Below are 12,131 nucleotides of genomic sequence, written 5' to 3' on the forward strand. Positions count from 1 at the left end.
AGGTCACCACAATCCAGGTGAAGGTGTCAAGTCCTGTCACCTTTAGAGACCTAGGGTTCACTGCTAGGAGCTAGGGTCTCTGTCATAGTAAGCTCTTTTACATTAAACATTTTAAGTTCCAAATTCAGCAGCCATCTAAAGAGTTTGAGGACCATTATCTATTAAATATATATGAGCTAAATAAACTTTGCTTGCTTAAGTACTTTAAGGCTTTAGGTTTAACCTTGAAAACGCTAAGTAAAGCTTATTTCTGTAATTAGTTACAATGGTACTCAGCATGACTACAATGAGGTTCTGAACACATTACTGATCATTTACTCTGTGACTATTAACTTGCATGCCTTAGCCATGGGTTAGCAACTTTTATAAAACTAGGATTTACAGCTTTATCTTTGTGAAATTTGAATTTTAAAAAAGTACCCATTTTGAATGGATTGAAACACTTTAGTATCAGAATAAAACTTTAACTCATAAACACAGTGTACATAGAGACTGGGAACTTTCCTGAGCCTTTTACAGTGTACCACTGTAGACTATTAGTTTCTTATATTACTCAGATTATCAAAATAGCTAAAGCCTAACAAAGTTAGCAAAGACAGGAGAGTTACACACATTCTTAAGTCAGTCTCTCGCAGCCCGAGTAGACTTAGATAAGGACAGATGCTCATCAGGGTCTTTGCCAGACGGCTCAGGTCAGCGTCTGCTGCATCACAAGTTTCTGGTGTTTAGTTTTCAGTGCTCATAGCTGTGGCCCTAACTTTTTAGCCTTTTATTTTTTAAGGTCACATATTAATAATATAAAACATTCTATAAATTTAAAGTATCCCAAAGCCTTATACATTTAAATATTTTAAAAGCTGTTCTTTTAAAAATATCATTTTTTTATTTTAAATTTTCTGTAAAACTCCAAGATTTTTCTCTTAAGTTTAAAAATCTCTCAATGTGTGCTCCTATAAGTATCTTTTTTTTATTTCAAGAGGAAAAATCAACAGAGCAAAACCATACTTTGGACAAGACACAACTAAGCTCCAACGGTACAAACAATTCAATATCTGGGATTCACTCACAATCCTCTGGGATTTCCCAAGGGGCCTGGGTCACCTCTGTGGCCCTGTCCTCGGCATCCTGCACAGCCTGCCTTCCAGGTCCCAGCTGGCTCCATTTCATAGCAGCTGCTGTTTCTGGTGGCTGTCATCTGGTACAAGCATCTCATCTCTCTGGGCTCTCTAGGAACTCCAGCCCTGCCACACAGTGCCAGGCCTCCACGACTACTTCATGCCTTTAAAACCAGTACCCCCTGGGTGACTCTTATATTACAAAGTTGGGCTGATATAAGTGCATGGAGATGAAGTGTTAATACCATATTAAACAAATGTTGTTTTAAATCCTGTCTTTCACAAACCTTGTTTTTCCGACTTTGTTTTCAGGACAGAAATTATTATATAAAAATCCACCCTAATCCAAAATCTTAGAGACCTGTTGCCTCATTGACTTATGCCATGTGGTCACCTTTTATCAACACTTTGGTGGTGAAGTCACATGACATTCATCCTCTGCATCCCTACCAAAGATGGTTGCCAGCCATGTGGCTGCCTCCTTCCTTATTGGGGACAGCAGTTAAGATGGTGGCAAAGCACATGTTGCTTATATCCCAAAATGGTATCATGCCACATGGTACCTTTAAGATTACCTATGCATAGATTTTTAACTAAAAATCCAGTGTTACAAGTTTTAAGTTAACTTTTTTTTTTTAGAGATTTTTACACCATACCCAATAAACTTATAAATCGTGAGGTACAAAAAAGTTCACATAAACCAATAGACTAATTCTTTTGGCTGTTCCGGTTTGCTTTCTTCTCCCTATCACAGCATCAGGTGGATCCCCTGAACCCTGGCATAGAGACTTTAAAAGCATGCCTGGGTCTGAAAAAAGGAGAGCCATAACCCAGTTCCAGAGCCAGCTTTTCAATAAATAAGAACAGCATAATATTATCCATACCAAAAGACATTTGAATCCTTGCTGAACTGAACCTAGTGTCCAGAAAGCTCACAGATACTTCTGAGCCCTGGCCATAAAAGCAGCCATGATAGTAATGTTGGCTGGTGGCTGGTGGCTGACTAAAGCAGAGACAGCAAAAATATAACCAAGAAGACAGAACAAGGAAGGTTACATACTCAAAGAACAATCAGAAACAAAACATGGTAGCCACCATATATTCGTATATTCAACTGAACATGACCCTTTCCTGTCTCAGCTCCATGTTTGCAACAAAACTTACAAACACAACGGAAAACATAGACCCATCCACACATGCAAAACAGATACAACAGACAGACAAAGCTCCCAGCTCACCAGAACCAGGTGGATAGGCAATGTCTCACTATTTGCCATGGACAGAAGAATAATCGGGACCCACTGAACCTCCTGCATATCCCAGAAAAAGATCACATATAGCAGACTATGACGTAAAACCAGAAGGCCTCATAGATGGCTGTGACAATCCATAGTTCATAAAACCGAAGGCACCGTCAAAACCTTGGAGTGTCTCAAGGCATATGCTTCCTGAGGTGGCCCCTCAGCTCTGCAGTTCCAGAACGAAGGTCTGGCTTTAGTATTTGGGTGGATAGTGTGAGTCTCACTGCGGCCTCCAAAAAACGTTACTCCGGTGGAGAATAAGACTGTTGCCACAACTTTTTGAGCCAATTTGAAGCAAGCTTTAATTATGGGCCAAGATGATGGACTCTGGATGCTCAGGACCATTCCACAGTTCCCAGAAAATGGCAGCGAGCCCCATTTTTCAGTGCCTTATAAAGACAGAACCCATAGGCTATATATATTTTCCACCAATCAAGAGCAAGCATGTATCTTAACGTACTTCCTGCCTGTATACCTCCTACCTATGTCCAATCAGGCAGGCATATATCCTTATGTACTTCCTGTCTACGTATTTCCGATCTTTGTGTGGTCAAGCACATCAGGTGCAATTGAATCAATCAAACTCACTTAGGGAAGTGAAAACATGGCTTTTTAATCATACATGAGTTACAGCCTCCAGCATTTCAGAAAGTATCTTGTCCTTGGACAAGTGAACTTGCAGGTTAGAGACATTTTTGTTTTGTGGATCTTTTAGGCATTGTAGTTAAAACTTCAAGCATAACTCTAGCTCTCACAGTTGGCTCTCCTTTGGTGTTGTCCGAGATGTACTAGATATCCTCCTGTGTGGTCCACGTGGCTCATGTTTCTTTCAGCGCTTCAGTCCGCAGGAAAGATCAGAAAGAGAAGAGGGACTGTGTATGCTAAGGGCGTGTAACCTGGAAAGTGCAAGTAGGAATTCTGCTCCTATTTCATTGGGTAGAACTTAAGAACAGGGCATAACCAATTCCAAGAGAATCTAGGAAGCGTTAGTCTCTGTCTTACAGGCCATGTTTGCAACTAACACTCCAGAGTTCTGTTGGGGAAGAGTGGGTGTTGGGAAGGAGGGTAGAAAGGAGAACAACGTCTTTCATATTGGTTCTGCGCCAATACTCAGGTAACGTGATGAGTGGTGTGCTGCAGTGTGGCTAGTGCTGAAGCACTTGCTTGCATGAGACATTGGCTCAGTTTCCCCACTGCAGAAAAAGAAAGAGGAAAAAAGATACATATTTAGAGGAAATAGTTCTTTTTAAATTGCCATAATCTATAATGTCTTTTTCTTTTTTCTCTTAATGTGACCTAATGTAACTTTAAAAAAGTCTTTCCAAGATTTTAAAACCATAAACCATCACGTGAACAATAAGACGAGTTTTGGAGTAAGCACCACACACATGCTCCCAGCTTCAGGTTATCAATGCCCTAGGCATTTTCCATGTGGCCTTCATTTTCCCTCTTGGTGTTTATTGTTTTGTAATGTAGCTCTCGCATCTATAAACATTGCTGGTTTTAAAAATCTTATTTACTTATTGCCTGTGAGTGTACGTGTGTGTTCCTCAGATCCATGTCTGATACTAGAGGAAAAACACTTGCGCTCTCTCTCTCTCTCTCTCTCTCTCTCTCTCTCTCTCTCTCTCTCTCTCTCTCTCTCACTCTGGTCACAGTATGCATGCAGACACACACACACACGCACACGCAGGCACACACTCTGCAGTCACAGTGTGCATGCAGACACACACGCACACGCACACGCACACGCAGGCACTCACTCTGGTCACAGTGTGCATGCAGAGGTCAGAGAATAACTTCCAGATGTTGATTTACCTATCTTCTACCATATGGGACCCAGGGATGCAAATCAGCTCATCAGACTTCCTGGCGATCGCCTTTACCCATTTAGCCTTCTTGCCATTCCCCCAGTTCAAATGAAATGATCCATTTGTGACAATCTAGAGATTTTCTGTGCTCCCCCAACCCCTCCCGCCCACAGCATCTTGTAAAACTGTAGCGCTCGGATCCATCATGACCCAGAACATTCTATCGCTTCAGGGTCCCTCACAGTGCTACACTCCACAGTCCTTTCTATTCCCGAGACAGTGTCGGTAGCTTTTGCACTCAGCATCCTCCTGCCTCAGCCTCTTAGGTGCATGGGATTAGAGGCACGTACCGGCACCCCTCCTCTTCCCTGTAATTCCTGACATCCATTGTAATGCTCTCTGGTCTGTGGTTTTGTCCTCTGAAGAATGTTAGGTCTTATACAGTGTGTGACCCTTCAACATGGGCTCAGCATAACTCCCTTCTGTCTCATCCAAGTTGGATCAGGAATCCATCCCTTTTCTCACTGAGGGGTACTCCAGGCACAGCTGTATCACTTTGGTCTCATAAGTATAATCCACTAACAATCCTTTCTTCCCTCATTCCCTCTCTCCTCCCAGCAATGCCAAATGAGTTCACCTCTGCAAAGCTGAGAAGTGATTGCTCAAGGACCTCCCTGCAATGGTACACCCAGACCCAGCACAAGATGAGAAGACCCAGCTTGTTATTAAAAGACATCCTCAAGTAAGCACACCCCCCCCAGGCCCTGAGACTGACCCCTCTGGGTCAACAATGTCAGTAAGGTTCCATGATGTTAGAGGGAAACGCTGGGTCCAAGGAGCAGGTTACACCACAGCGGAGTTGAAGACTGTATGTAGATGAGTGAGTTTATCCGCTGCTTCTTTTTGGTAGATGGGTTTGTGGGTGCACCATTCCCAGCAGCTGATCAGTCTCTAAACTTAGATGTCTGAGAGCAGCTTACAGTGATCTGTTCTTCATGCCACGGCTTAACCAAAGAGGTGTTCTTAGCTATTGTGAGCTCATGTAAACTGGTGCGTTAAACTCTCCTTAAGACACCTGAATACCACTAAATATTGAACGCTGGAGAAGACAGAAGTGTTTCAGCCAGGCGACTCTTACATCCCAGCACCTAGGAAAATTAGCAGAGGAAGAGCTTGTCAGATTTCTTTGGTACCAGCCACCCAATTTTCTTTTTCTTCTCTTCTCTCTTCTCTTTTCTTTCTTCCTTCCTTTCTTTTTCTTTTTGTTTTTGTCTTTCATTTTTTTAAAATTGAATTATGTTTTGTTTTTGTTTTGTGTGTGTGTGTGTGTGTTTTCACATGCAGCCGTACGCTTTTAAATGTCAGAGTACAAACTCATAGAGTCAGTTCTCTCTGTCTACCTTCATGTGGGCTATGGGGATCAAACTCAGGTTGTCAGGCTTGGTGGCAAGTACCTTATCTACTGACCATCTTATGTATCGTGTGTGTGTATACATACATGCACATGTTCACACATGTTTGTGTACATTCACATCGAACATATGCCACAGGATGCACTTTTAGGGATCAGAGGATAACCCAAGGGAATCAGTTTGACTATGTGCATCCCAGGGATCAAACGTAAGTCACTGGACTTGGTGAATGATGGGTTTAACCCTCTAAGCAATTTCTGTAGCCTCCAGGTTGAAAATTCTGCAAAAGTCTTTAGATAGAAAAGATATAAACCCAAGCTTGGCACTGTGGCACATGCTTGTGATGCTATCACTCACGAGGCTGGGGAGGGCCTCAAGGCCAGCCTGGGCGGCATATTAACTTTGAAGCCAGCCTGGGCTGCATAAGAATCTGTCTCAGAAAGCAGAGAGAGAAAGGGGGTGGGCAAGGAGAGATGAAAGTTGGTCTTCCACCTCACTTCATGGAAGTTTATGTGAATAGATTTTAATCCCATCCAGTCCCAGCCAGCTGGTGGGTACTGAGCTTTACAACATGCCTAACACTGCATCAGGTGCCTCCTGTAAGGCCTCAGTCCACACAGACACAGACCTGTGCTGAGCGGTGCGTGTGCGACACACCACGCGAAGAGAGGCACGTGCTGCAGATGTGGGGGTGTCTTAATACCCTCTGATTAAAAAGAAAGTCCACTTGGGAAACTCAGCTCAGTGGGACACACCTAGCATGCACGAAGCCCTGGATTTGATCTTTATCACGTCATGAACTAGGTGTAGGACTGGATCCCTGCTACCCTAGCACTAAGAGGTGGAGGCAGGAGACTCAGGAGCTCCTTTTCAAGCTACAGAATGATTTTGAGGCCATCCTGAGATACCTTAGATTCTATCTCAAAAAAAAAAAAAAAAAGTGGAGGTGCTGGGAGATGAAGCCAGATGAAGCGGCATGTGCTGGTAATCCCAGAGCTGGGGACATCTTAGAGATGGTTGGATTCCTGGTGCTCACTAGCCAACCAGCCTATGCTGCATGGAAAGTTCTAGGCCGATAAGATAGCCTGTCTTAGAAATAGGGATAGGAGGCAGGGAATTGGCTCAGAGGGTGAAGGTGCCACTAAAGAGCCGGGTGACCTGAGTCCAATCCCCTGGGACCCACATGGTGGAAGGAGAGAACCAGCTCCAACAGGTAGTCCTCTGACTTCCACAAGCTGTGACACACGTGATATGCCGATGCACATACCACGGGAGTATGCACACACACAGACAGAGACACATATACTCATATGTGCATAAGCACACACATAGCCACCCACCCACAAAGCACCACGGGGTTAGAGAGAGCACTTGATCATACCGAGTTCATAGGTTAATAAAAAGGTATCAAGGGGCCTAGTGAAATGCCTTCTCCCTCCTCCCCATTGTTCCTCTGCTGTGGAGAACTAATGTTACATGTACCTTGTACTATAAGATATATCCTTTGTTTGGAGATTTGCTCTCTTTTGATTTAGCCAAGCCATTTTCATAGACAGTGCCATATCCTCTTTACCTGAGCATGTACTCAATCCCAGAGAACGACCAAGATACAGTGCAGGTTTTTGTGCACAGCCGGTTGAAGTGAGGACTCAGAATCTTAAACTTTCCCAGCACCCACTCCTTGCATCCTCTCTCTCCTGCCACTTTCTGAATTTGCCTCTGTTAAAGCCAGCACAATCTGGCTTTTAAAAATAACTCCAGTTCCAGGAGATCTGACTCCCTCATCAGGTATCCTTGGGGACCACGCACACATGTGGTAAACGTACATACATGCAGGCAAATACTCAAATACATAAAATAGAAGGAAATACATCTTAAGAAGGTAGGTTATTGGGGCTGGAGAGATGGCTCAGTTGTTAAGAGCACTGACTGCTCTTCCAGAGGTCCTGAGTTCAATTCCCATCAACCACATGGTGATTCGCAACCATCTTTAATGGGATCTGATGCCCTCTTCTAGTGCATCTGAAGACAGCTACAGTGTACTCATATACATAAAATAAATAAATCTTTAAAAAATATTAAAAAATGTAGATTATTTAAAGCAGTAGCTCTTAAATTGTGGCTTAGACACTTAACATCTCATTTATCAGTATTACTGGGGACTTATTAAAACTGAGATCTTGGCTGGGCATGGTGGAACGCACCTTTAATTCCAGCACTCAGAAGGCAGAGGCAGGAAGATATTTGTGAGTTAGAGGTCAACCTGGTCTACATAGCAAGCTGCAGGACAGCCAGGGCTACCTAGATAGAGAAACCCTATCTCAAAACCAGCAAACACATGGATCTCTAGAGGCAAAACTAGACAGTATCTTTCCTGCAAAGACTGTGTGTCTATCCATCTGTCTGTGTGCGTGTGTGCATGCATGCATGTGATGCTAAGCTAGTGTGAATTTGTGAGAGCTCTTTGATGTGCTTGACGGTAGCTGTTGGTAGGTTAGGGGTTTTGCCTGTTTAATGTTTTGCCTGCAAGTCTGACTGTGCACCATGTGCTTATCCGGTGCCAGAGACCCAGAGGGGACCCCTCACCATGAGTTACAGGTGGTTGTTAGCCACCATGTGAGATTCTTTCTTTTTAAAAACCTTTGAGAACTTGATACATGACAACTCCCATCTATGGCTTTTCTACCTCTCCCTGAACCTAGGTAATTTCTTTGTTAAAATTTTGACAATATTTAAAGAAGCAGAAAAATAATTGGAAGCAAAGATTCTGCAGTTCAGATCATCTGCTTCTTCTGTTTAGTTCTATTACCCACACTGTGGTTTGGATTTTATTATTCGGATTGTCTGCCCCAAAAGTGGCAATGTATGGGGGGGGAGTCTATTTGCTTATAACATAGAGAATCATCTAGTCAGGAAATGACACCTTCTTTTTACTGTATGGTGACCTTAGAGCAATGGTTCTCAACTTCCAATGTTGTGACCCTTGGTTGCTATTTCATTACTATACTTTTGCTACTGTTAGGAATCATAATGTAAATATCTGATATGCAGGACATCTGATACGTGGCCCCAACGGGTTGATAACTGCTGCCTTAGATTCTGCCTTCATTTTATTTGAACTAGGATTGTACTGGTGTATGTTTTTCTCTTTGTATCACATAATGCATTACTGCACCTGATTCCCCCACACAGGTGCATGTTGGTTGTGTTTGGAGTGTGGCTCCTGTACATCCTCAAGTTAAATTACACTGCTGAAGAATGTGACATGAAAAAACTGAATTATGTAGACCCTGCCCGAATAAAGGTGAGCTATTGTGTGTGGTTTCAATTCAGACATTTCCAAGCACATACTTTAGCTGCAGTCCCATCTCTGCTGTATGACATAGACGTGCTCATGAAAACCTGAAGAAGTTTTCTGGTTTCATAACTGTTTCTGTGATATAATTCTTTGGCCAAAAGCAACTTAGGGGAAGAAGCTTTATTTTTAACTTACAGGGTGCAGCCCATCATTGAGGGAAGTCAAAGCAGGAACTCTAAGGTAGACCTACCTGCTTGCTATTCCGTGCAGAATTACCGTCTAACCAGAGAACTCACAGCCATGGAGTGTATCAGCAACCCCGAGGAGCACTGCCTGCTGGCCTGCACAGGCTCATGCTCAACCAACTTCCTTGTGCAGCCCAGGGCCCCCTGCCCAGGGAATAGTACTGCCCACGGTGGGCTGGACCCTCCAACGTCAAGTGACAATCAGTATAGTCCCCCATAGATATGCTCATACGCTAATCTGGGCAGTCCCTCAGGTGAGATTCCCTTCTCAGGGACTCTAGGCTCTGTCCAGTTGGTAGTTAAAGCTAGCTAGAACAAAGGAAAAAACGATCTTCGTACTCCAAACACAGAGACCCCTTCCAGGCCTACCATCTGCCCTTCCATTCCGCAGAATTATTTTCCACTTACTAGTGGGCTCTTCCAGACACATGTCGAGGTACCTTCTGTGGAGTTTGATATGATGCTACCCATCATTCTTCTAAAACAGCTGAGGAATAAGTTCTGTTGATGTGGTGTGTCATCCCTGGGCTTTGGTTCTTGTGGGATCTCTGCTAACAGCGGGGCCAGCCGAGTAAAGAACCACATGAGGCAAGAAGGAAATCCATTTCAGCACGACTCTGTAGCCAGCGTTGGTTCGAACTGTTAGAGCCTGACACTAGCCAGTTTATTTTAGGCATATTTAAATACAGGACAATTTGGAAAAAAAAAAAGTTTTCTGGAGTAACACAATCCTGTGTACACAAGGAGGCCTAATTACTTCGAAACTCTTATCAATGTATATCACTTCTTCCATGAAGATGGATTAGAAAGTTAGGCGGAAGGTGTTATCTTAAGGGCCATGGGAGATCTGTCGTGGTCCTGAAGAGGTCATCTGGGCTATTAGCCTCCTCCGGTCCTGGTTGACAGAGCTTGAGGGAGGCCCTGACCATAGAGACAGCTCAAGGATCCTCTAGGCTGTGAACTACCTCCATTCCCAGCCTTCTGGGTGGAAACGGTTATCCGTCTTTTCTGTTGCAGGGACAACGCTGCGTGTTTAATGTTCCCGTTTACCTAGTACTCATCTGTGAGCACAAAGACAGGTCTTACTTTTCAAGATTTTCACACAGTACTCAAAGTTTTCCTTTCAGTTTTCATTGAGGTTTCTAAGTCAGATACATGAAATAGAGGCTTCACTATTAAGTTGAGTAGTTAAATTAGTAGTGTTCAGACCAAAGTGAACAAAGAGAGGATTTAAAACAAGGCGGCGTGGCGGGAGTGAGCTCCAACAGGAAGATCTGTTGCCTGGAGTGACTCACTGTGACGGCCCTTCCCCAAGCCAGCATTGTGTCTGTCTACAGACAGTGGCCTGCAGCTTTGACCTGTTGCCCACATCCACATCTCCCTCCAATCTAACTAGCATAGCCAGCCTAGTTTAGTGCTCAGGGTATGCCAGGAATCACGCTGCAAGTGTCCTACACTGTCACCGAGCCCTCAGGATTGCCCTGGGGATGTAGCACATCATCCCCCTTTCCCACAGCTGAAATGACTGGAAGTTGGACATGAAGCAGTCAGGCCAGGGTCCTGACCACTCTGTAATCCCAACCCTCAGGAGGCAGAGGCAGGAAGATTGCTGTTAGTTCAAGGCCATGTCTCACCAAACCAAAACTAAATCCAATGGTACCGAATCCACTGAGCTCAAGTTTTCTAAACGGGGAAATGTTGGGAATGGTGTATATCTGTGTAGATGCTTCCTTTCTTGTTTGATTTGGATTTATCCATTTCTACCTTTAGGCTTGTGTATGCTTCAGATGCTTCCGGTTTTTATGGTTCAGATAGATAAGCAAACCACCAAGCAGCTTGACCCTGGTTAGTCCTAGCTTTTTGCTTTCCTGCTGTCCCTCTGTCCTCAGACGCTGCTGCCTTCCCTCGTTTCATCAATATCCACACCTGCGTGGGAGCCACGTGTGTCCAGTGTCCTATGCTTGCAGCTCCTTCCTCGGCCAGCCTGCCTGGCCTTGCAGACACCTCCTGAAGCCTCTTCGAACCCATGGCCTTTCACTGCACTCTTTGATCGGGGTTGTTGACATCCTGTCTGTTTTCTGTCTCCCAGGAAAGGCCTAAAACAATGGCACTTGGTGTGGCTTACTGAATCACCTTGGATTCTTATGTCTGGTTCTTTGCTGAGCTTCCTGACTTTCTCATGCATTCTTTTCCTGTCCTTTTAGTTACATGTACCAGGACCGCCTGCCTGCCAGTTGATGACTTGGAGTCTGTAGAGTGGAAGAGGGAACGAGGCTGAGCACAGTGCTCGGCATAGGGTGCATGAGTTCTCAAAATGCCGTACTGTACTGGCAGCAGAGACCTGGCCACCTACATTCCTTATTCCCCCAAAACTACTTTAACAGACAGTGTTTTAGAGGTCAGACAGCTGCGTGCGTGCATGTGCGTGCATGTGTGTGTGTGTGTGTGTGTGTGTGTGTGTGTGTGTATTTTTATGTGCACACATCACCACGCCTGGTTTTTCCCTTGGGTCCTCAGGTTTGTGCAGAAGTACTTTGACACCGATAGCTAGTGCTCTGTTTTTGTGATTTTTTTTTTAACTTTATGTATGTAGATTTTTTTAATTGGATATTTTATTTATTTACATTTCAAATGTTATCCCCTTTCCCACTTTTCCCTCTGGAAAACCCCTATCCCATCCTCCCTCTCCCTGCTTCTATGAGGGTGCTCCCCCACCCACCCACCTACACCCGCCGCCCCACCCTGGCATTTCCCTACACTTGGGCATTGAACCTTCCCAGGACCAAGGGGCCTCTCTTCCCGTTGATGTCCAACAAAGCCATCCTCTGCTACATATGTGGCTGGAGCCATGGGTCCCTCCATGTGTATGCACTCTTTGGTTGGTGGTTTATATACATAGGTCTTCGGTTTTGTTGTTTTGTTTTGGATTTTGAGTTTTCAGGACAAGAT

General features: G+C 44.2%; 1 protein-coding gene across 4 annotated transcripts in view; it reads left to right on the top strand.

Annotated features, from left to right (window-relative positions):
- Positions 1-12,131, top strand: part of St3gal5 (ST3 beta-galactoside alpha-2,3-sialyltransferase 5) — a 51,956-nt gene that overhangs the window by 22,772 nt on the left and 17,053 nt on the right. For 2 of the 4 annotated variants that reach the window (XM_032906370.1, XM_032906367.1), the window contains 2 exons: positions 4,846-4,969; positions 8,832-8,943. In XM_032906370.1, coding sequence (XP_032762261.1) covers positions 4,846-4,969; positions 8,832-8,943 — 236 coding nt within the window. The remainder of the gene's footprint in view (positions 1-4,845; positions 4,970-8,831; positions 8,944-12,131) is intronic. The other 2 variants (XM_032906369.1, XM_032906368.1) reach the window with 1 other exon arrangement.

Source organism: Rattus rattus, chromosome 6 (genome assembly GCF_011064425.1).
Source record: "Rattus rattus isolate New Zealand chromosome 6, Rrattus_CSIRO_v1, whole genome shotgun sequence".
NCBI lineage: Eukaryota > Metazoa > Chordata > Mammalia > Rodentia > Muridae > Rattus > Rattus rattus.